The 25,996-nt window shown below is 38.4% G+C and overlaps 1 protein-coding gene across 1 annotated transcript in view; it reads left to right on the top strand.

Moving 5' to 3' along the window:
* Positions 1 to 956: 956 nt before the first annotated feature.
* The window catches only part of Slc9b1 (solute carrier family 9 member B1), a 42,994-nt gene continuing 17,954 nt past the window's right edge, over positions 957 to 25,996 (top strand). Inside the window, exons 1-6 of the mRNA XM_055628175.1 lie at positions 957 to 1,009; positions 6,353 to 6,416; positions 7,947 to 8,073; positions 16,699 to 16,869; positions 18,249 to 18,391; positions 19,752 to 19,879. Coding sequence (XP_055484150.1) covers positions 6,354 to 6,416; positions 7,947 to 8,073; positions 16,699 to 16,869; positions 18,249 to 18,391; positions 19,752 to 19,879 — 632 coding nt within the window. The 5' untranslated portion in view covers positions 957 to 1,009; position 6,353. The remainder of the gene's footprint in view (positions 1,010 to 6,352; positions 6,417 to 7,946; positions 8,074 to 16,698; positions 16,870 to 18,248; positions 18,392 to 19,751; positions 19,880 to 25,996) is intronic.

Here is a 25,996-nt window from a genome sequence, read left to right on the forward strand (position 1 = left end):
GTGAGGAAACCACCTATAATCCCAGTACTTGGGAGACCAAAGCAGGAAGCTAGTGAGACCTGTTTCAAAAATAAAACAAAATGAAAAGACGTTAACCTTGAAATAATGTTAAAGGAAATATTAAAATAAAACCCATGCGATTAAAGATTTGAGAGATTTACTAGGAAAGCAAAAAGATTCTCCATTAAGTCCATTAAGAGTACCGCCCCCTCGGGCCCCGCCCTTCTGCTTCCGGCAAATGCCAGCCCTGTTTCCGTCCTGGAGCTTGAGTGCTTGGTTCTCCTGACGCCCTGCCCTGCGCGTGGCTTCTGGGACGACGGTTGCTGAGTCCCTGGGCCGGTGAGAGTTGCTAAAGGAATTGTAGGTACGGCCAGTTTTCCCCATTCTTCTGCTCCAGGCCCGTGGGTACCGCTCTCACTGTCACCCCCTGTTCCTTCGCCAAGGAAGGCCTCCTTCCTTCCCTTCAGAGGGAGCTCTCTCACATGGCTCCATCACACCGGAAGCCCTCTTCCGTTTTCTTCCTGATTCATTTCTTTCCGCTCTTCTTTCCAACGCATGTCTCTGTTGTTTCCTTCTCTCAACAGTCCTTGCAAATAAGAAAGAAGAGATCTTTCCATCAAGACTGAAAGCAAAATTAACCCACCTGCCCGATGCTATTTATGCTAATGGTGAATCCGGGGAGATGAAGCTTCCTGCGTACCCGTAATTGCAAAAGTGTTCCAGGATTGGTTTCTGATTGCCAAAAGGCTCTCGTTCCTTCCCTCACACCCCTGACCGAGATTCCTCTTGGCTTTATCACAGTGGACAAGCACTTAATTAACATCCATGTTTTTTAAGGATTAAGGACTGTAGTTGCACCCACAGTGTGTCAGAAGTCCTGATGGTGCTATATGGTGGAGCTATTGAAATACTACACTGTTAAAATGCCCTAAAAGCTTGTCGCCGTTAGGTTGTTTCCTGCCAGAACGCAAGGTATTTTAAGACTGCAGACACACTCCTGAAAAATCAGGTAGGTTGAGTAATTTTGATAGCATCAAAAATAATGCTAATTGTCTTTTATTTGTGGTTGTTGCATGTTTAATAGTTAGAAATTGGCCAGTCATATAATATATATATATATATTTACTTTTGCACACAGTGCCTCAAACCCTGTGAAAGATCAGATTGATGGAGAGGTGCTGTTGGCCACCTGTCATACTTCTGACTTTCCACAGGGATACATTGAATTCAGTGAATCAGATGATTGCAGAACAGTACAAAAAAAATATTTTTTTAATACTTACTATTACATGTGGCAAATTCATTCTCCGTTTTCATTATCACACCTATAAAAGGTACATACAGGAGTCGGGAGGATCGTGTATAAAGTGCCTATTGTACAAACAAAAGAATCAGAGTTTGAATCCCTGTCACCTGCATATGCCAGGCATTGTACGGTGTTCCAATAACCCTAGCTGGAGGGAGAAAGACAGGTGGCCAGTCAGTCTAACCAAGGGGGTGGACCTGAGTTCAGTGAGAAAGCCTGGCTCAAAAAATAAAAGGTAGCAGCTAGGGACATGGCTCAGTGAGTTTTCAATGTAAGCATGAGGACCTGAGGTCAAATCCCTGGATCCCCCAAAGATGCTCATCATCCCTTGCAATTAGGAAAAAGGCATAGGGTATCATCTACCTACCTACAAACCTATTTACCTAAAACTACAGTTAATACATATAAGTATATATACAATATACATGTATAGGTTAATGAAAATGTCCCATCTGGGATAACAATGCGCCCCCAAGAGCCATAGACTGTCTAACAAAAACCCCAACACCAGACAGGAGAAGCCCTCCATTTAAGTTGTTGATCAGGGTTGTCCAGGACACTTCCACAACATTATAGGCTCTTGCTCTTGCCCTTGCTTGCATCCTAGAGGTGGAAGTTGAGTCCCTATTGGCTCAAGACACCATGCACTTCAGACACAGAATGCAGAAGACCTGATCTGGATCAGACTTGAAAGCTTCCTATCTTGAGTAGTGGCTAAGAAGTATCTCAAAAAATGTTCATCATGTCTTAGAATGGCGAAGATAAAAACAAACATGATAGATAAGCCATCTTCATTTGCTTAAAGGTCGGCTCTTAAGCATATCTATTATCTTGGTTGAACCCCTCAGTGACCCATGACAATGCACCAGTTTTGTGGTACAGTCTTACTTGGATCTCAAAGCCACATGAATACTGTTTCTCTTAGCCTCCGACATTCTTCTCCGCCCCCAGTGCTACACTGTGCTTCAAGCAAGCTAGTCATCCCAATCTCCAAACACAGTAGACTTTATCTTCAAGCTTATGCTTGAGTCAGTGCACTCTCCATAGACTCCACTTCTACTTCTGCCAGTTAAGTTTTTACCCAGCTTGCTGTCAAAGTTCTATTCAAATTTCACATCTTTCTTACTTTGTTGGAGAAGATCCTTAATACTTTTAAGCATCCAATATGTGTAATCTATTTGAGTTTTCAGTTCTGTGTCTGCTTGTCTCGTCTAGTGTGACCCTTCAACCTCTAGATAGCAAGTACAAGTCATATATATGTATGTGTGTATATACATATATATGCATGTATATGTATGTATCTACATGTGTATATATATTTATATATCCGTATGATATAGATGTATATTATAATAGATGCTCAGTCATTTTATTGAATTAAACTGAACTATAAAAAGTGTTAACTATTAAACTGAATTTTAAAAAACAAATACTGGAGATGTGCGAAAATGAGAACCTTCCATTTTTTTGTTTCCTTTTGACAACTCTCTCCTCATGTTTTTTTTTTTTTTTACTCTTTATATATTCTGGATATTGGTCCTCTGTCACATTTATAGCTGGCAGATTGATTCCCATTCTGTGAGCTTCCTCTTCATGAAATTGTTTCTTTTGCTATGCAGAAGCTTTATAAGTTTTATAAGATTCCTCTTGTCAATTGGTGGCCCAGGTTCCTGGGCAAATAGGGTCCTATTCAGAAAGCTGTTTCCTGCACCTATATCCTGGAGGGTATTGTCTGTGTTTTCTTCTGACAGTTACAGTGTTTCCAGTTAGCATTATTTTTGTCTGTGTGCAGGATTATATATACTGGTCTAATTTCATTCTTCTGCATGTGGACATCTAGTTTTTTTCAGCACCATTTGTTGTAGACACTGTCTTTTCTCCAATGTGTGTTTTTGTTATCTTTGTTGAACATTACATGGCTATAATTATGCATGTTTATGCACATGTTTACATATGCAACTATGCATATGCTTAGGTCACTTATAAAGAAATTGAGAACATGGCTTTTTTTTTTTTTTTTAATTTAGAACATGGTTGCTCCAGCAAGAGATCACATCCAAAGACCATCTAGGTTTGTGTGATCTGGCTGGAATACAAACATGCCTTTAATCCAAGAGACAGAGACAAGCCAGCCTGGTATGGAGCAAGTTTCAAGTAATGAAGAGCTTAGATCCAGGCATGGTACATGCCTTTAATCCCCAAAAATGAAGGTAAAGATAGTTTGTAAAAGGAAGTACCCATGTTTGAAAGTGATGTCTAATGGAGTGCAAAAAAGTGACAAATCAGAGAAGATTTGACAAAATAGGATATGCCCAACTCTCTCAAGAAGAGAGAGGAAAAAGAAGCTACACAATGGGCAATGCAGAGAGAGAGGCAAGGCGAGGCAGTTTACCAGGACAGATATACAGACAGGTTAAAGAGAGAACAAGTTAGACAGAGATGAAGTCAGAATGAGCCAGAGAATGAGAAAGAGCCAGATTAGAGCAGATTGCTGAAGTTAGTTTCAGGGGCCAAGAGAGAGGCCAGATTGAATAAGTCAGCTGGGAAAGAAATTTGAGCCAGAATAGCTAAGTTGAACTAGCCAGCCCAGAGCTCAGTAAGTACAAGAAAGAGTGAGCTTATTAAACAGTACATCTCATAGGCTTAATAGTCTAGGCCTAAGTCACATTGTCCAGAGGCTAGAAGTGTCCAGGATTAGGCCCAGGTTAGTAGACAGAGGCAGTAAGCCTCGAGACAACAATTGAAGCAAACAAATAAAAGTTCATTTTATAGTCACTTATGTCAGAAAGCTTACAACCTCGTACAATTCCAGATCTAAAAGGAATATAACATCTCTGGCCTCTGCAGACACAGGTACACACATACACATGTGTACAGAACCACATGAAGATACATATGAAACTTAAAATAATAAAAATAAATCATAAAAAAATAAAACTCCTCCCGTTGCTTTCTAGATTTAGGCCATTGTGTTTAGAGAAGGCATATGATGTGTTTCTACTTTTTGAATTTCTTAGAGCTTGTTTTATAGCCTGACATATCCTCAAGAACATTCCATATGTTTATAAGAATAATGGAATAATGAATATTCTTCATCCATTCGATGTTTAATTTTGAAGTTTCTTTCTTCCTTTTTTTTTTTTTTTTTTTTTGTCCCTAGACAGGGTTTCTCTATGTTATAGCCTTGGCTGTCCTGGGAACTCACTTCGTAGATCAGGCTGGCCTTGAAATTATAGAGATCTGCCTGCCTCTGCCTCTGAGTGCTGGGATTAAAGGATAACACACCTGGATAATTTTGAAGTTTGTTTTTTAATTTCTTTCTGATCATGTATTTTTGGAGACATGTGCTCCCTTACTTTCAAATGTTTCTTATATCTGTGTGTGATATTTGCATATCTGATTAATCTGCTATTTCTAACAGTTTTGTAGAGTGCCTTTCACAGTGAGAGGCTTTCTCCTGAAGACTGTTTACTTGTAGGTAACAGTAGCCTTGCTTCAGGTGGATGCGATAGTGGAGTCTTGATGGAGGTTCCAGAGTCCAACCACTGTTGGGGATCCTATGGCAGCAGGGATGCTAGAGAGTCTGTGTGGCTCATGCAGCCGCAAGAGCAGAGTTCCCAGCTGTTTCCCTGGGCTGTGTGACCATGGGGCTGATGAGGCAGGCGTAGGCAAGGAAAATATGGCTAGCTGAAAAAGCAGGACAGTGTACATCAGATGGTTTTTGGCTGTGTGGGGCAAATCTACTCTGGCAGGTGAGAATGGTGCATGTGGGCCACTTGCATTTCAGTGGACTGATGGGGTTGGGGTGGGTGCTCCAGGAAGCCTCAGGGGTTGTGGTACCTGCTACAGTGTAGTGCCAGCTGCATTCAGGTGGTGTAATGTCAGCATAGTTTTGCAACAAAAGCCTGGGTGGAGGACATACTGTATGATGGAGCTTCACAGATGTTCATGGCATAGTGAGGGCTATCTTTTTCCTATTGTGGGAAAAATCTTAGTTTCAAGCTGATCCAGACTAGGTCAGTCAGTGTAAGGTGCCTTGTTCACTCCAGGCTATTCACTCTAGGTCTCTCTTCCTCAGTATCTCTACTTTAGCCACATTGTCTCCCAAATATTGCACCTGAACATTAGTTTAGCTTTCTCTTCTGTTGGTCCATTTTGACAGAGAAACTTCCCATGTCTTGAGTGTTCCTCCAGGTTTCATTTTAAATTTTCTTGAAGTCTCATGGAGGCTTGAAATTAAAAATAAAATAGATAATAATTGAAATTATCTCAAACACACTAGTTAGTGACTGATATAAAGAACTGATTATCTCGCACATGCTTTTACTATATTGACCATTTATTATGAAATTGGTGACAAGTAATACATTTCTCCATATCAAAACCTTTTAAAACTTGGGCACTTGGGGCCAGTGAGATGGCACGGCAGGTAGAGGTATTTGCCACCAAGCAGGGTGAGTTTACCCATGGGACCCACATATAGAAGAAAACTGATTCCAGCAACTGGTCCTCCAACATCCACACATACATGAGTAAATAAATGTAATGAAAATGTTTAACTCGGGTTCACAGCTTTGGTTAATACTGTAAATTTTTCATTACTCTGTGTGTATGTCTCTGTGTGTATATGACTTTCCACAACCCTAATAAAAGCCAGCACACATAGGAAGTAACTGTGGGAGTCAGTTCTCTCCCTCTACCATGTGCTTTCCAGGGCTTGAATTCAGGTCCTCAGGCTTGTCAGCTGGTGCCCTTACTCACCAAGCCATTTTACTGGCTATATGAGTATTTAGATTTTTTTAAAGGTATCTTGACTTGCTATGATATAATTTTACATTAATGTTACTTAATCAAATTTGTTTTCTTTTTTTCATTTTTTATTTTTTTTATATTTTTTATATGAATCACAGGTTATTTACTTTGTATCCCAGCCGTAGCCCCCTCCCTCATTCCCTCCCAGTCCCACACTCCCTCCCTTCAAACTTGTTTTCTTATGGATTTGTAGACTTGCTTTTTCTTTCTAATTATTTTTCTTTTAAATATTAGTATGAACAACACAGAATCAGACAAGGAGGAGGATAATCTCCAACCATCATCTACAACTTCTCAGGTAAAAACTTAAAACTACATTGTAATATAGGGTGTACACGTGCATGTTGAGTTCTGTGGAGATGGCTCACTGGTGAGACCCAGTAAGGACCCAAGTTTACACACTGTTTTGGACCCAGATAGGATTGGTTTTAGGAATAAGGCAAATATGGATTATTTTCTTCCATGTGGAGGAAAGTTTCAGTAAATTAAGTCAACAGAGGTTCTATATTTTGAAGAAATTAGGGTATGGGTTGTCTTCTAAGCAGATAGAGTAAGCTGTTAATCCTTTTGTTAGTCTAGTTTTACTAAGTAATCACTTAGAATTATAAATTGCTTATTAAATAGAGACTTTACAATTCTTAAGCCAGGAAGACTAGTATAACCTTGCTTTTAATTACTGTATCTGTAATTAAATTCACCCTAGTCTATGTCAATTTATATAAATTCTGAAATTATAAAGTAAGATACTCTGGTTTTCTTGTATATGACTTTCCACAACCCTAATAAAAGCCAGCTGCTGTGTTTTTAGCATCTGTACAGTGTCAGAGACTCCAGAAAACACCTCTACCCGAGGATGGCAACAGGCTGGCCCTTAGGTCTGAGAACTTTATCCCACAGAGCTACAGGATGTGTATTTAGCACTCAGTGAAGTAATGTCTGCATCTCCTCAGCCATTCACCTTAACCCTCCAAACCCTCGGTTGCCTGTGCAGTCCAGACTCTGCTACACTTCTTTAGAAAAGTGGCTCTTTCACAGTGCACTCATGTTAGCAACACACTCAATGTTGGCGTGTATGTATATCCATCTGTCCAACTATCCATACCTTCCTCCCTTCCTCCATCCATTTGTTCATCTATCCCTCTACCACCCATCCACCCATCCATCCCTCTATCCATCCATTCATCCCTTTATCTATCCATCCATACATCCATTGTGGCAAGGATAAGGTGAACACAGAGGTCACTCTTCCAAGGTTAAGTCTACCCTGGGTTTGTCATCGTAGTTGTTTACATTGGGAGAAGCACCTCAGCCTTCTTACAAACAACAGATATTTCACCCATCAGCAGTTTCATAACTACATTAGCATTCAAAGGATGGGGGAGGACTGACATATACCATAAATTATCAAAATATGTTACATATAAATATTAGTGGAGGCAAGCTTAAGTTTCTGAGGATATGGCCTCTGATTTTCTTATTTTTCTTTCCATTACATTATTTTTCATATTTAACTTCCCAATTATATTTTCATTTCAGGAAGGTTTTGGCAATTAATCTGAGGGAGGCAAAGGGTAGACAGTTTTAGTCAAGTCTGCAGTAGAGGCTCACTTGTTCAGTCTATAAATGGTCGTCAGTGGTGATAGCAGAGACTTGGTGTATTAACATGAGGCATAGTTCTGCTGTGACATCCCCTATGTCTGAAGCATGTGATGTGTGTTCCCACGTTGACAGTAACAATATGAATTTAGTTATGAATGTCGGGATTGCTAACATTCATAAGTTTATGTGGAGAGTACAGTTTGTAAAAGAGTTCCTTGTTTTACTTCAGGTCTTCAATGATTCTGTTAGGTCACAAGAAGAAACTAAGGAAACAGAGGAAACAAAACAACAGGTGAACAGAAGTACAGATAGTTATTGTCCTCCACAAGGTTCACTCAATAGAACAATTACAGATGGTATGTGAAATAAGAAATGTACATGGGGAAATGAAAAATGTATGTGCCTAATAAAATGCAGATAGTAAGGCTGCTGTGTTCATCTCAGAGGCTAGCTCAGGTCTGAGCAGTATGTAAACAGAACAGATACTGCTTCTTCCTTTCAAAACCAAAGTATTACTTGATTTTTAGCTTACTTTTTATGTACTCGAATGTCAAATTTGGGAATTAGAGGCCACATTAATTGAAGGCTCTTGTTTAAGACTTCCTTTGATGGTCTTTGCTAGAAGTCATATTATTCCTAGCAATACTAAGGTTCTTGACATTGGGCCTCAAATTCAAAATAGCTGTGGCATATATAAAACTTGCATCTTATTGTTGCCAAATACTGGTGAAGCATTCTTTTATCTCTTTATGAATATTCTACATGATTAAACTTGGAGATTTTTGACTACTGGGTATATACCCTATGCAAAAATATAGTGAAGCATAAGTAATTGAAGCTTTATTTTTCATGCATTCCTATTTGTTCCTTGCTAACTTTAAACTTTTAAAAGAAAATTTTACTCATTGATTTTTTTTTTCATTAGTGATGGATGCTTCTTAATTAAATATCAGTGTTTTAAGGACTGTGAATTAACCGATCTCGAAAAGTCCTCATGTGACATTGTAAATTACTGGAGTCCTTTTGCCATTGTACTTTCTGACTTAGCTCTTCCCCATATGTTTATTCCTATGAGCCTATTTAACAGGCATTTTCTAGAGTAAGGTTGTTAGGAGAGAGGAAGAGGAAGAATGTGCTGATCGCCAGCGGTTACCCTCTGCAGGCTGGGCTATGTACTGATCGTCAGCAGTTGCCTTCTGCAGGCTTTACAGCTTCTCTACTTGAACTAATCAGAGTTCAGCGTCAGCACTGAAATGTCAAACTTAGATCAATAACTTATTTCCCCCTTTAAAATTTTTTTTGTTTTTAGTTTTAGTGACATTTGTAGAAAAAGAAGATTTCATAACTTCCATATTTCTGTTTGAGGATACACATCTTGGTACTATCTTTTTTCAAGCGTCTTTTCTTTTATTCACCCATAGCTTAGGTTTCTTGCTGATTCCTTAGTATAAACTTCCACATGAAATTTAGGAACACATGAAAGTTATATACTACAGTTAGGTGTGCTTCATGCTAGAAAGGCCAGGCTGGTCTGACATATAGAAATAAATATAGGTAATATACCGTGTAAATAAGCTTAAGGACAGAAATCACGTAATCATTTCAGTTGCTGCTGAAAATGGAATTTAAAATTCTTTCAAGTAAGAAAAAAAAAAAACAAACAAGCAAAACCAGAGAAACTTAGAAATACACACAAACAGTTCCACAACAGACCAGGCATCGTGTCTGCATTAAAGACAAATGTGGATCAGGTCAGTGGTTTTCCCTGGGAAATGGCAGTATCCAGTATAAAAGGAAGGAAGGAATGTTGAGCAGCTGAGAGATGTCATGCAGAAGAACATCCCTGAGGTTCCTGATGTGGAGCTATGGGTGTGAACAGTGGGCTAGTGAAGAGGCTCTTGAATTTCTTAATGCATCCAAAGTCATCTGGAAAACCATTGCCAGGATCTAAGAAACCTTCAAGCAAAGGTAGTAAAAAGGAATGGAACAGTTCCGTTTGACAATGAAGTCAAATCAGATGTCCTGAAATTCTGTTGGATGAATCCAGTAGTAATGAAGATGACAATAAAAATGAAGAGTCTTTAGAAGGTTGAGATAAAGAAAAAGGAGCAGCCACCCAAAAAGACATCCTAAAAAGAAAATGCAAAATGGAAAGCTACTACTAAAAGAAAAAGAAAAAAAAAAACATAAAAAGTGCTAATGCTAAAAAAGCAGAAAGCAGCACACCAGGAAGAGTCACGGCAGTTTGAAAAGGAGTTTGGATCCAAAGATGGTTCAGATGATGAACCTCTAATTCATGTGTCAAAGAAATGACATCCAGACAAAGAGTTAAAGGATATAGCAGAGAAATTACTGATGCTAACTTGGAAGAAGTCAAAGTAAAGCAAGTTTGCAAAGAGATATATGAAAAATTCCAAATTCTTCTATTTTACCAGTTAAGACTCAGGAGCCAGATGCTTCAGTGAAAACTTGCTACCTCAGAGAGGCAGAGCATTCAGCCCATTTTCCAGGAAAAAAAGGCTTGCTAGCTCACCAACAGCTCGGGAGGAGAAAGATAAAAGCCCAAAGCCAAAGAGCCAAAACACTCAAGAGCACCAAAAGCTAGAGAACCAAAGAGCTAAAAAGGTCTCTCGTCTCCACACTGTCTTAAATACCCTTCTACTCAATGCTCCTCCTTTCTACTTATCCCTTATCTACTTAATCCCTCTCAGCTGGTTTCTTTTTCCTACTGTTGACCTAGGATTAACTTTATTAAATCTTGTATACAGAAGGTTTTTGGATTAAAGTTAGAGCTGCTGAACCACACCAAATAAACAGGTTTTTACAGTTCACAGTACCAGGGTTCACAAAGAGACCAAATATCCTGCAACAAATTATCCTGCCTATGCTATAACAGAGAAAAGATTTCATTAAAACAGCTGTAAAGCAGAGGTAGTGTACCTGAGAGGCAGAGGCAGGTGGATCTCTGTGATTTAGAGGACAGCCAGAGCTACATAGAGAAACCCTGTCTATAAGTAACTAGAAATCTACCTACACCTAGCAGTATAATCATTAAAACTTCAGAAGTCAGAGAGAAAACCTTGGATAAGGCAAAGAAAAAGCCTTGCCTATCTAAAAATACAAATAAAAATTATACCCTCTTTGTCCTCAGAAGAGGACAAAGCAAGAAGAGTGGAATGAAATGTTTAAAATGTTAAGAGGAAGAATAAACACCAACCCAGAATTCTGTATCCTGTGAATTATCCCTCAGAAAATAAGGCCTTTTTTGGATTAAAAAAAAAAAGTTGGGACATATTGTTGCCAGTTGATTTACCTTACAACAGCTCTAAAGAGGATTTCAGATAGAAGGCATTTTATATGGGCCAGAAACACAGGCCTACAGAAAAGAAAAAAAGAATTGAAGGTAAAAACTGCCTTTTGTTTTCCTTATCAGACAGTAAGTTTGTTCAAAAATACAGTGTGCTCAATGATTACAACTTAACGTACTATGTATGGAATGAATAAGAGAAAGACCAGAAACCAGGAGAACTTGATTACAGTCATATGTTGAGTAATGATGTTCTGTCATTGATGGACTCTATTCAGGTATGATGCTGTTAGAGTGTAGTTGTGCTAAACCCTTCATGTTACCTAGGGACATCATAGCCACTGCTGTAGTGCAGTTCCCTGTTTGTGATGATGTGAATATAAGTAGAGCTGCTGTACTGCCAGTCAGTATAAAACATATTACACAAATTGTACAGAAGGGTTAATAGGATGTCCCACGGGCAAAAATTCATCATGGCAGGGTAGCATGGCGGCAAGAAAGAAACACAAATAGATACAGCCATCCAGTTTTCTAAAGAAAAGGGAGCCTTACCAATAAAAACATGAAGAAGAATGAAACTACATATGTATTAGTTATTCTGTGTAAAAAATAATTTCAAATTGTATCCAAGAACTGGAAACTTTGAAAGTGCTACACATATTAAAGAAAATGTTTCAAGATATAGTCATAGGCAAGAACTTTTTGAAAAGGATACCAACACTTCAGAACATACAGCAAGAATTGACCATTAGGATTGCCTGAAATTTAAAGCTCTCTACAATAAAGAAAAATAAACAATAGATGGAGTGAAGAGACAGTTTACAAAGTGAGAGAACACCTCTGCTAAGGGATTTATATCTAGAATATATAAATTTTAAAACTTGAGTGTGGTAGTGCATACCTATAATTCCAGCACTAGGGGAGGCAGAAGCAGGTAGATTTCTGTGAGTTTGAGGCCAGCCTGGACTACAAAGCGAGTCCAGGACAGCTAAGGCTACACACACAAAGAAACCCTGTCTTGAAGGAATAATGAATGAATGAATGAATGAATGAATGAATGAATGAATGAATGGATGGATGGATGGATGATTAAATAATTAAATAAATTGCAAAAGTAAAAAACTCCAGCCAGCAAATGGATAAGTTGAACACACAGTTTTCAAAAGAACTATAAATGGGCAGTAAACAGATGAAAAAATGTTCAATATTTTTATCTGTCTAGGAAATGCAAATCAAAACTACATTATGAAACTACATTGAAAGAATAAAAATAATATATTCTTACACCACAATAAAAAATTATGACAAAGACAGTTGAAAATTCCTAAAATAACTGGAAATGAAACAACACAACTCAAAATAACATTGTATGAAAGAGGAACTCTCAAAAGAAAATTAAAACTACTTCGAACTAAATAAAAGTGGAAACATGGTTTTTCAAATTTATAGGATGCAACAAAAGTACATAAAGGAAGTCTGTAGCCTTTAGGAAATATTAGGAAAATATGCAAAATTAAGAAAAACCACCACCTTAGTAAGAAGAAAAAGAAAACAAATGGCATCCAAAGAAAGCAGAAGAAATGACAAGCAGCGGGGTCAAACTGAACATAATGGCACATGCCCATAATCTCAGCACTTGGAAGGCGGAAGCAGGAGGGTCAAATCAGGGTCACGCTTGGCTGCATGGTGAGTTCAATGACAACATGGTCTACTAAGATCCTCTCACAAAACTGAACAAACAGAACTTAAGAGCAGGCATCAGTGAAACTAAGGACCAGACACAGGTTTATACATCCATAATAGCTAAGGCGAGGTGATCACAAGTGTGGTGTTAGCATGGACAGTATGGCAAGACTCCATCTCAAAGGATAAAAGGAAGAGAAAGGAGAAAGACAGAACTGTACACAAGAAATCCCCAATAAAATTATTGCAAACCAAGTGTAACAACACATTAAAAGGTCCTACATGATGATTGAGTTGGTTTCCCACCAAGCTGTAAGGATGGGTAAACATATGTATGTAATCAGTATACATAACAAAACATCAACTGTAATCCAGGGTTAAAATCACATGGCCAAAAGGTATAGGTGTTGGAGTTAGTTTAAAAGTATGGTCGAATAATGTTTATTAAATTAGCCCTATAATTATTATGGCGGTATAGTTAACCTGCTATCACAATCAATGAAAGCCACAGATACCTGATAGATTTCAGAATAGCTTTATTTCACATGGATTAGGGCAGATATTAACCCTCCAAACTACCTTTATCTCCCGGCCCCAGCCCAGGCTACCTCCCATTCATAATTCTATAAATACTTGCTTATTCTTCAACTGGGCCAATTTCCTCCATCCACAATGATCATGTGCTTCTTTCTCCCTCTTCCTCTTTCTGTTTCTCCTCTTTCCCATGATACTCCTGTCCTCAAAGCCTGTGAACTTTAGCCATACCCATTCTGCCTTGCCCAGGTTTAGGCCTTTTAATCAGCCAGGAATATTAGGCAAGGATACAAACGTCATTTCATTTTGAGGTGAATGTCTACTCATAAAAGACAGCAAGCAGACCTTGGGGAGCAAATTAATCAACAAGCAAATACAAAGCAAAAGACCATGTTGTTACATACAGGAGATGCCTCTGACAAAATTCAGTGAAATAATTCTGAAGAAACTAAGAATAGATATATTATACCTCAACATGATAAAGGCTATATGTTATAAAACAATAGCTAACATAATCCTGAATATGGAAAAATGAACTGAAATCTTCTTTGAAATTAGGAATGGGACAAAGGTGTCATTCTTAACTACTCTCTTCACTTAACACTCATATTCAATATAGTATTTAAAATATTAGCCAGGGCAATAAACAAGAAAAAAGAGACATGAAGGGGAAGGATGTAGTCAAATTATCTCTGTTTGCAGATGATATGTTCTTTTTGTTTGCTTGTTTGGTTAGTTTTTTTTGTTTTTTGTTTTTTGTTTTTTTGGAGACAAGGTTTCTCTATGTAGCCTGGGCTGTCCTGGACTCACTTTGTAGACCAGGTTAGCCTTGAACTCATAGAGATCTGCCTGCCTCTGCCTCCTGGGGTGCTGGGATTACAGACATGTGCCACAAAAGATTCTTCAATCTGAGAAATGCTTTTCACCCAAGTAGCGGGATATAAAATAAGCATCTAATATTTTTCTTTTGAGATTCATTTGGTTGTCTTGAATTACACCCACGTTTCTGCAAATAACAGCTTTGTTCTTCACTCACTATGTTTTGTTGCCTGTTCCTCTACTGTTGGACACCGAGGTTGGGTCTAAAGCTTAGCTGTTGGAACAGGGCTGCAGTTTACATGGATGTGCAGGTTTCTCTGTGATAGGTGGACCTGTAGTGCTTTTGGTAAATACCCAAGAATGGTATACCTGCTCCTATGGTTGGCTGCTTTAGTTTCTTTAAGGAACCCCCATGCTGATTTCCACAGTGGCCAGGCCACTTTACTTTCCTGCCAACAGACTGTGAGTTCCTTTTGTCTGCATCCTCTCTAGCATTGTTCTGTTTCTTTAGTGAGTGCCACTCGACTGGGCTCAGATGGAATCTCAAAGTAGTTTTCATTTGCATTTCTCTGATGGTTAAGGAGCTTTGGGAACATTTAACTCATTTCAGTATCTCAGTTTTTGATTGAGTTGTTTGTTTTCTTCTTTGATTAGATTTATTCCAAGATTTTTTTGAGACAGTTATGAGTAGAACTTTGTTCCTGATTTGTTTTTAGTGTGTTCTCTGTTGGCATAGAGGAAGGCTACTGATTTTTGTATGCTCATTTCTGCTATTTAATTTTGTTTTAGCTGTGTGTCCTATCTGCCGTGAGCACCTAGCTTGATTTTTGTTCAAATTTCTTTCCTCCTCTCTTCAGCTTTTCACTTAGTCAGACCTTGCTCATTTATTTTGAATATTCTACACATGATGTTGGACAAAATTATAATTTAAAAAAGTGCTTATTTATTCAGTAAATATGAAATTAATAGAATGTTGTAAAATATGATTAAAATATTGGAAAATATGTGGGCACATATATGTTTTATAGCCTTGCTAGAAGAAATATATTAGGAATATGACAAAAGCCAGGAATTCCTGAGGCCTCTTTTGTCATTCTGTCTCTTCTTGAACTGTGATATCCTTCCATCCCAGGGCTTCCAGAAGCTAATGTCTTGTATCAGTGTCTGCTGTCACTGTTGTTTTCATTGCACTCTCATGGATTTCCTGTGTACCTGTTGCATAACTTAGTTATGGTTTGGAGGAAGCATTCTGTTCAGGTGAGGGGACAATTTGAGAGAAGTCAGTTCTCTCCTTTTACCTTGTTCTTCGTAATATATCTTTTTCTTTTTCTGCACTGCACTGTCTATGCAGATGGGTAAATGGCTGGTTAAGGAGTAGCTGCTGCATTACTAATAGTATGAATCAATATTAATCATTCTACATCCAACTCTCGTCTCCCCATGGCAGTGCTAGTGCTGGGATTAGATGTGAACCACAGCATGCAACAAGGTCAGGTAGTCAGAATTGCATGGCAAACGCTCTTACCTGCTGAACCGTCTCACTAGTCCTGTCCATCAGTACTTCCTGCTCATAAGGTACCTTATAATTATTCCCATAATGTCCAGGTTCATTTTTCCCCAGCATCTGTCCTTTTTAATATAAAAAATAGCCAGGCAGTGGTGGTGCAATCTTCCATCCCAGCACTCAGTAGGCAGAGGCAGGCAGATCTCTGCGTGTTAGTGGCCAGGGTGAGTTCCAGGGCAGCCAGGGCTACACAAGAAACCTTGTTTTGAAAAACAAAACAACAACAAGAAAAAAATATCACCTAAGTAATTTTTTTTTCAGTACAAAGATTTAATCTGCTCGTTTTAAAATTTGCTCTGCCATTGTGATCATGAATTAAGAATTTGTATCACAGCCAGTCAGGCTTATATTCCTCCTGGAAAAGCTGTTCTAGAACTTAAGGACATGTGACCATGCTGTCATAACATTTCTTCATGGTGTAGCTTTATGGTGTGGTCTGTAGTGGTAGCTGTTAGGGACAGAGGCAAGAGGGCACTTAGAAGCCATCCTACGTGGTGAAGCTATACTCTACCGTAAGACAAGAAAGGAAAAGAAAAATACTAAGCTATTACATGAAACTGTTAGTGCCTTACAGAGGTCAGGGTATGAGGTCAGAGGTTGAATACCCAGTACTACAAAGATGGCTCAGCTCACAACCATAAATATAAGAAAAACATTCATATAGAATTTGAAAATTTTTTATTTTAGTGTCATTCTGTGCATATCTACATGCAGGTGTGTCTGTGCACGTGTATCCATGCATGTATAATAAGAGGACATGTGCCATGGCACATATGTTGACTTCAGGGGACATTCTTACGGAGTGAGGTCTGGTTGTTTCCTTCAGTATTTATGTGTGTTCCAGGGATTGACGTTAAATCACCAGGCTTTATGGCAAACACTTTTATCGGGCCCCTTAAAATGCTTTCAAAAAGGGTCTCTGAAATATATCTTAACAACTGTTCTTCAATTATGCCAGTGTATAGTATTAATCTATGATGGGCAAAGCTATATAAGTCTGCATATTAATATAGTAAATAGGACTCCTTGTTAGTCACATGTATTTATATAGATGTAAATTGTTTTATATTTCAGGTGTTACACTCCTTGTATTATGGGTTCTACTCTGGTCCCTCATAGGCCAAGAAGTTCTCCCTGGTGGAAATTTGTTTGGACTTATAGTTATTTTTTACAGTGCCTTTCTTGGGGGGAAGTTTTTAGAAGTCGTTAGAATTCCCGTAGTGCCTCCCCTTCCACCTCTTCTTGGTAAGTATATTGTCAGCAGTGCTATTTGTTGACTAATTGTGAATTCTGAACATTTTCTACTTGGACTAGATACATTATTTATTTAATAAGGTATCTCTAACTTCTAATTATATGCAATTAATGACTGTGTGTGTATATATAGCTTTTTCACATAGATTTATTTGCTGCACACAGATTTTTACAGTCTATTTTTTAAAGTGATTTGAAAATCCTCAATGTATTATTTGTGCTGCTCTATTATTTAATAAGTTTTAAACTTAGTTTGAAATGCATTCTAAAGGAAGGAAATGTAGAAAAGGCTGAGATTTTGTACATGTCATGTAACTAAAACATGGCACTTATTATGGTGAGTGGGTACTAATAGTCTATAAGTACAGAGTAAGCTGCATGGGCATCTGTGTGTGGGTACCAAGCTACCACTGCTGCTTTATTTACCATCTGCCTCCTTCCTTTTTTCCTTCCTTCCTTCCTTCCTTCCTTCCTTCCTTCCTTCCTTCCTCCCTCCCTCCCTCCCTCCTTTCTTTTTTCCTCCCTCCTTCCCTCCCTCCCTCCCTTCCTTCTCTCCCTCCCTCCCTCCCTCTCTCTCTCTCCCTTCCTTCCTTCCTTCCTTCCTCTCTCTCTCTCTCTCTCTCTCTCTCTCTCTTTCTTTCTTTTTGGTTTTTCAAGACAGGGTTTCTCTGTGTAATCTTGACTGTCCTGGATTCACTTTGTAGACCAGGCTGGCCTTCAACTCACATAAATCCACCTGCCTCTGTCTCCCTGAGCACTGGTATTACAGGCATGCACCACCGGGCCCGGCTTATCCTATTGTTCTGTGACTCTCTATGTGGACAGGAAAGTTAGTGGGAGAATTTTTCTGAGGTCTCGTATCTTCTAGTAACAATCCGTCTAAATAGGCAGAGATTAATAGGTAGAAATTATCTCAGGATCTCGTAACATGTCCATGATACTCTTTGCATCCAAATCTTTCTTAATATTCTGACTCTTTACCTGTTTCTCCACAACTTCTGTTTCTAACTTCTTCATGAACAAAGATTCTTACTGCTCTCTGTGGGCTGTTTTTATCACTGTATAATTCACCAAGGCCAACACATAAAAACTGCAAGGCTCTTACAGCAGTTCCTCTATAAATCCTTCCCCTAGCCCCTGACTGCCAGAGGGGAGAAGCCTTCCTCGATCTGGTTTCTGCCTCTTGTTGTCGTCATTCGCATCCTCGCTGTGTCCCAGCATCACTGAATTGCTTACTGTACCACACTTGCCACCATGCCGCATCCTCTGCTTGTATGCAACCCACCCCCACAGTTCTCTGTGGAAAAAGAAGCTTAATCAGATATGCTTTGTTCTCTACTTTCTTTTTATTCGCTTCCCTCCTGCCTTAGGGATGTTACTGGCTGGTTTCACCATCAGGAATGTTCCAATTATTTACGAATTTGTCCATATTCCTACTACATGGTCTTCAGCTTTAAGAAACACTGCCCTTACTATTATCCTAATACGAGCTGGGCTGGGACTAGACCCACAGGTAAGTTTCCAATCAATTTCAAGTAAAATTCTTTTACATATTAGAAAAAAACAAGTAAAGAGAAGCAAGATTTTTATTGTATTTGTTCTAAGTAGAGTCTGCATGTAAAGCTAAGATAAAGACCCAACATTTGACAAAATGTGGGTTTCATAGTTTCTGTTTGCAGCTGTCATTATTCATATGAAAAGAAATCACTCTGATGTAAGGTCTCTTTTAGTGATCATCTTTAGTCACATGCATAGAAATAGATGAGCTTAGGCAGTTCCACTGTTAACCGAGAGCTTTCCCTTGGCCACTTTCACTTCTAGTTAACAAAGGGTAAGGTAATTCTATAAAAGCTCCTTTGTCTCTCTGTTTTAAAAGAGAGATGAAACATTCAATAATTTGTTTTATAACTGTCTAGAAATAATGTTCCTGATTAACTATATAATTTTTCTTTGAAAAATGTTTATTGATTCTTTTTTCTTTTTAATTTTTTTAAATTTTTTATTTTTATTTTTGTTCACAATTTATTCATTATGTATCCCAATATACTCCCTTATAATTGGACATTAGCCATATTATATATAATAGTTATCTAGAGACCAAAAAAGCTAAACAACAAGGAGGACCTTAGGGAGGATGCTCAAATCTCATTCAGAATGGCAAACAGGATAGACACCAGAAGCAGTCGAAGAGAGGAAACAGGATGGGAGTCTACTATACAGGGGATTGAAGCAGATGCTGAGACTCAGGGTCAAACATTGGGCAAAGTGCAGGAAGTCTAATGGAGGAAGAGAGGGGTGGGAATAGAGTGGCATGGAGAGGACAGGCGTCCCACAAGGAGACCAACAAAACTTTACATTATTGTCAAAGTTCATTTAAAATAGTTCTTAAAATACTATAATCTGGAGATTAGAAATCTGCTTGAATTAATGATATGTGACTAGTAATATATATAATACCTATAGAAATAAGTGTGGGAAGCATATAGATTGAATGAAATAATTACAAAAGGGTAAATAATTGTCACTGGTGATGTCATTGAACTATTAAGAAAATATGAAAGTTTTTCCTTTTGAAATATATTTACTTTTTTAAAAACTTTTGACGTTTGCATTTTTTATTATTATTATTAAATAGTTCCCCACTAATTAACTGGTGGGGAAAATCCAATGGGATGTTATCACTGTAATGTGCAAAGGGAAATTAAAGAATGTAGAAATAGTCATGGAAAAGTAAATCTTTGCAAGTTACTATAAGAACTCCTACTTTATCAAGCGTGACTTGCTATCCCTCAAAGAAACGCTGTTACAATGTTTGCTCACAGTTAACTTGTTGGCCTCTGTAACTTACCTAAATGCAACCTTTTCTGTTTCAGGCTCTAAAGCATATGAAGGGAGTCTGCTTGAGATTGTCATTTGGTCCGTGCCTCATTGAGGCGTGCTCAGCTGCTTTTTTCTCCCACTTCATTATGAACTTTCCTTGGCAGTGGGGGTTCCTATTAGGGTAATATTTTTCTCCCTTCTCTCATATCATGAAGTTACACAGTTAAGTGTGTTTGGTTAAAGCTTTAAATACTCCGAATATTGTATAGGCAAGTCTTCATTAAAATTGCTTTACCAGGGGTGAGCAAGAATCCTTGAAAATCAATTAGTCAAAGGTAGAGTTGTGTTCCACCTCTACCCAGTGCAGCTGGGATGGTGGTGCACTCCTGAATCTCACACTAAGGAGGCCGAGGCCATGTTGTACCTAGGTCAGGGCCAGTCAGAGGTGCGTAGCAAGATCCTATCTCTGAAAATCTCTGCTGTCAGTTTCTCAAACATTCACAGTTCCTCAGTGTATAATGCCAAATAGTCTAGACCCTCATCTTATCTCCCTCTCCTGTTGTGTGTCTGTGCATTTTAGAATGTCAAATACCTCTTTAGATTTTGTTAAAGGGCATGTAAATAAAAATGTTTCTTTTTTTCAGAGCAATAAAAACATGAAAACAACCTTTTCTGCTGGTGCAGAACCATATCAATATTCTCTATTATCTATTCCCTCATGTCAAAATTCCTTAAGACTGGAATCACTGTCTATAGTTCCTAACTTATTTTCATTTCATTAACTCTTGCATCCTATAATTATACATTCCAGTCAAATTTGTAAAAAGCTCACCTATTGCACACTGATTGCCAAATATAGTCGATTTCAAACTTTTCTTGTGAAATGCCCAATACATACGTGCATACATACTTACGTGCATTCACGTGTACATAATACATGTATATACACACACATATATCTGTGCTAGAAATCAAACTCACTGCCTGAAGTACATGAGGCTAGTATTCTATCACTAAGGTGCACCCCAGGCCTATTTTTATTATTTATAAAATTAAAGCACATCCATGTCAAATCCCTTCCAATTAGACCTTCAGTCTTAAAGTTAACAGGGTATCAAGCCCTCTGTACTGACACTGTTTACTTACTCGCAGCATTGTTTAGAGACTATGAATGGTGCCCTGTTTTGAATTTAGCTTGTTTTTCTGATAACACCTACACTGAACATTGTTTTAAGAACTGGAACTACCCATTCAGCTTCTGTGGTAAAATGTCAGTTCAGATCTTTTGCCAGTTTTTAAAATGCAGTTCCTTGACTTCTTACTAAATTTTCAATTTTGTTTATATTCTTTTTTATTTTATGTGTATGGATGTTCTGCCTGCATGTATATCTGTGCACTGCATGCATGCCGTATCCACAGTGAGAAGTTATCGGATCCCCTGGAACTGGAGTTTCATATGATTGGGAGCTGCTACATAGGCCTGGAATTCAAACCTTGGGGTTAACCACTGACCCAACTCCCCAGTTCCACGTGTTTATGTTCCAGAGCGAAGTCTTTCGTCTAGTATATACATCATAAAGTTTTCCTTGTAATGTGTGACTTGCCTTTTAATTTTTTTTATTAACTAGCTGAATAATTACTGGCTAAAACAGCACAAAATTTATTCTTCAAAGTTCTTAAGGTTGGAAGGCCTAGATGAAGATGTTGGCAGGTTTGATTTCTCTTGAGGCTTCTCTACCTTGCTTGCAGATTGCCACCTTCTCCAGTATCTTTGCATGGCCTGTCCTTTCATTAAAAGCATCCTTGTGGTCTCTTTCTAGTCTTAAGACACACTGGTCCTCTTTGGTTTGGGCCCACCCTTATGGGTCCACCATTTAACTTTAATTAGTTCTTCAAAAGCTGTTTCTCTGAATCTAGCCTAATTGCTGGTTAGTTTCACATGTGAATTTATGAGGGTAAGAACACAGTTCAGTCCATAACACTCCCTAACGTGATAAACTTTTCTTCCTAATTTCTATAACAGTTATCCTTTTCTTTCTTCTAGCCTTTAAGCATAGGAATAATGAAAGACCAATATTATACCATTTTTTCCTCATTCTCATTCTTCTTTAACTTCTAGTGATTTCAGATTCTATCTATAAGCTATTAACTTTCAAATACATAACTCAAGTCTAATTCCTTTAAGCACAGTAGGTACATGGCAGCTTCTCCATGTGACAATGTGACATCAGAAGACAAGGGTCCTAACTCCTGAGAGGTGCATGCCCCATTCTCAAGCACCAGAAATGCCCATCTGCAGACATTAGTGTTTCATTTAACTTCTCCTTACTTACTGCAGCAGTGAGTGAACATTTTTGAAGAATTTGCTGATTTTTCTGCGAGCTCCTTACATGTTAACTCATTTTTATAATTCTCTTGATGGTTTCATTCTCACATTTCAGTTTTACAGATTTACAGTCATAGGATAGTTAAATAGATCACTTCAAGTTACACAGCTTGTGGTGAGTGTAATTGTAGTCTGAGCACCGAGGTTACATGCTCAGCCATATGTGCCTGAACTCGCTTTGTAGACCAGCCTGGCCTCCAACTCACAGAGATCCACCTGCCTCTGCCTCCCTGAGTGCTGGAATTACAGGCTTGCGCCACCATTCCCAGCTTAAAATGAACATTTTTAAAAGTAGAAAACATTCAATTGTTGTCATTGTGGGGATTTTTTGTTTTTTGTTTTTCGAGACGGTTTCTCTGTGTAGTACTAGCCATTCTGGAATGTAGACCTGGCTGTCCTTGAACTCAGAGATCTAGCTGCCTCTGCCTCCCTACGGCTGGGATTAAAGCCACAACCTGACTCAATTTTTTTTTTTTAAGTTTACAAAATGTAAAAAAAAAAAAAGTTTACAAAATGTTTGTTTTATATACGCAGGTAAAATGATCTATAATAATGTATACTTAGAAATATACACATGTCATGAAATGGTTAAATCTAATTGCAATGTGTATTACTTAACAATTATCTTGTTGATGGGGAAAATATGTACCTCCTACTTTGTTAGGACTGCTCAGGAATATCATACACCAACTGTCCATATGCACTGCAACAAGTCTCTTGAATCTCTTTCTCCCGTTTGGCTATATTTTGTTTCTGTTGACCTGTGGCATCCTAATCTTCCCATTAACTACTAACAGTATCTCAGAGAGATTTAAAATTTGACTTCAATTTTCTCGTTTTTTCAATTGTTTGTTCTGTTTAATATCACAGATTTTTACCAACTTCAACAGAACTCCTACTGATTTTTTTTTTAAGCTCTCATAGACATTTCATAATATAAGCCTTTAGGCTTAGGTCAGTGCATTGGCCACCACAAGTCAAATTGTGGGCCATCAGGTAGGAGCTGAGATGCACTTCTTGCTTTGCTTTTCTGCAAGGCTGTGTGTTGTTCTTGCACCAGTTACTGCAAATGTTATCCACACTTTATCACTATAATGGCTTTGCTGAAAAATAACCTGAATGTGTATTCTTTGTTTGTTTGTTTCAAGACAGGGTTTCTCTGTGTAGCCTTGGCTGTCCTGGACTCACTTTATAGGCCGGGCTGGCCTCAGACTCACAGACATCTGCCTGCCTCTGCCTCCCTGATGCTGGGACTCCGGTGTGCCCCACTGCGCCTGGCTCTCTGACTGTGTATCCTATTGCATTGACCGAGATGTCTGTTCTTAGTTTCTTCAATACTATACCTCTACGGCAAATCTTGAAATATGGTTATTTTAGTTTTCCAGATTCATTATTTTGCAAGATTGGATCATTTGTTCTGTGTTCTTTACATTTTCCTTCTCATTTTAGATGAGTTTGTCAATTATTAAAAAAACAGCTTCTTGGTTTTTTATGTGACTGAATTGCCTCTGTAGACAATTTGGAATTAGTTAACTTACAATATAGAATCCATGACTAGGCCTAACCTTTCCACTTAATTGAGTCTTATTTATTTATTTTTATCAATGTTTTGTAGTTTTCAGACAGTTAGGGTAAATATTACACATTCTTTTGAAGTTGATTCCTAAGGATTGTTATGTTTTTGATAGTTCTGCAAAGTTTTGTTTTGATTTTTCAAGACAGGGTTTCTTTTGTAGCCCTGGCTGTGCTGGACTCACTGTGTAGACCAGGCTGCCCTCGAACTCAGGGGTCCTCCTGCCTCTGCCTCCTGAGAGTTGGGATTAAAAGTGTGCACCTCCACACTCAGCAAAGTTTTTTTCTTAACTTTCAATTACTCATTGCTATTCTATAGAAAATGTAATATACATATATAAATGTTAAAGTGGATTTTTGTTTGTATTAAAGATGTACTTAGTTTTATTTTATTAGTGCTCTCCTGCATGAATGTCTGTGCACCACATGCACATCTGATACCGACTGAGTTTGTTTGCATAGACTTTCATAGAACAGAATGGAAAATTCTTCCTGCTAATTATTCCTACTTTAGTTTACACTCGACCTATGTCTATTCAGTTTCTACATGTTTAAAATGAATTGTTGACATCTGAGAACTGTACTTAGAGTGTTATGGACTGAATCTGTATATTTTCATTATTTAGGGGCATTTGTAGTTAAAGTCAGGTTCTGGTTGCTCCCTATACCATATACCATATGTATCTTTACTCAGATGGAGACTTTCCCATTTCATGATTTAGCCTTTATACAGGTCAATTTTTTTTTTTTTGTCAGTTTGACACAAAGTAGGGTAATCTAGGAAGAAGGGAACATCAGTTGAGAAAATTCCTTTCATTAGATTGCTTGTAGGCAAGTCTGTGGGGCATTTTCTTGATTAATGCTTGGTGTGGGAGGGACAAGCCCACTGGGACAATGACCTCCCTGGACAGGTTGTTCTGAGTAGCATAAAGAAACAGACTCATCAATCTATGAGTAACAAGGCAGCAAGCAGCATTCTTCCATTGTCTCTGCTTCAGTTCCTCCTGCCAGGCTCCAGCCTTAAGTTCCTGACTCAACTCCTCTTCATGATGGACTATGAACTATAAGGTTTAATAAAAACCCTTTCCTCCCCCAAGTTGCTTTGGTCATGGTCTTTATCACAACAGTAGAAAGCAGATTAGGACAGAAATTAGTACCAGTATTATGGGGTTTTGCTGTGATAGGCCTGACTGTATTGTTTGGGGAGGATTGTGGGTGGGCTTTGGAACATTGGGCTAGAAAAGCCGTTGAGTTTTCAGAGCTTGATGAGCTTTTGCAGAAACTTGGAAGATGGGAACACTGAAAGGGATACAGATGATAAAGACCTAGCTTATGAAGCTTCAGAGGGAAGAAAATTTCTACCTGAGCCATTCATGTAATATTTTATATTAAGAATATGTACTTTCTGATCAGCTAGAGCTGAAGAATCAACAGTGGTTAACAAGAGACCGTACCACTGAAGTGAAACCTTTGCTTAAACCATTTACTAGGATAATTGGTGTGCTCACTGGGGCTGAGAAATTAGTTATGATTAAGAAGAGATCTGCATCATTGAAGTGAAATCTGATCGCATTTCCATAGGATCAGCACACAGAAGCTATGGTCCAGAGGGGGCCAAGGCAGCATCTCATGCAGACAGCTAAACTTGGTAATATGTAAGCATTTCCTAGGCAGTAGTGGTTTTACATGAAGGGCCTATGGAGAGCAGATGGGACTTGGCACTGTGAAAGGCCAAGAGGGGCCTTTGGTAAAGATCATCTTCATTTGCAGTGGAGACAGCAGGATTGGTGAGTTCATGGGGAGAAGTTGAAGCTTGGCACCATGTGGTCCCAAAGAGAGGCCAGGAGGTCATTGGTAAAGGTGCAGCCTGTGAGATAACTGCATATTGGAGATACCAGAACTGTAGGATGGCTGCCAAGGACAGTGACAGATGTGCATGGAGGCAACCTGAGCCTATGAGATGAGCTGTGTGTGCTGTAGATGGCAGAGCCGGAGCCAAGGGGACTGGAGGCTTTTGGAGCCCAGAGGATCATGAGTGGATTCCAGACATCAAACACTGACCTTTTTACACTGTAGGATTTCAGTTTTGGTTTTGTTTTGTTTTTTGTTTTTTTTAGGACTTCAGTTTTTATTTGATTGTGACTATACCCTAGTTCTTCCCTTTTAGAAGAAGAATGATTTAACTTTTTATTTTACAGGAAATCATAAAGAAGCTTTGGAGTTTTAGAGAAATTTTGGATATTTTTTTTTAAAGATTGAACTTTTTTTTCTTTTTTAGTTTTTTGAGATAGGGTGTGTGTGTGTGTGTGTGTGTGTGTGTGTGTGTGTGTGTGTGTGTGT

Source organism: Psammomys obesus, unplaced genomic scaffold (assembly GCF_907164565.1).
Source record: "Psammomys obesus unplaced genomic scaffold, mPsaObe1.curated_primary_1811, whole genome shotgun sequence".
NCBI lineage: Eukaryota > Metazoa > Chordata > Mammalia > Rodentia > Muridae > Psammomys > Psammomys obesus.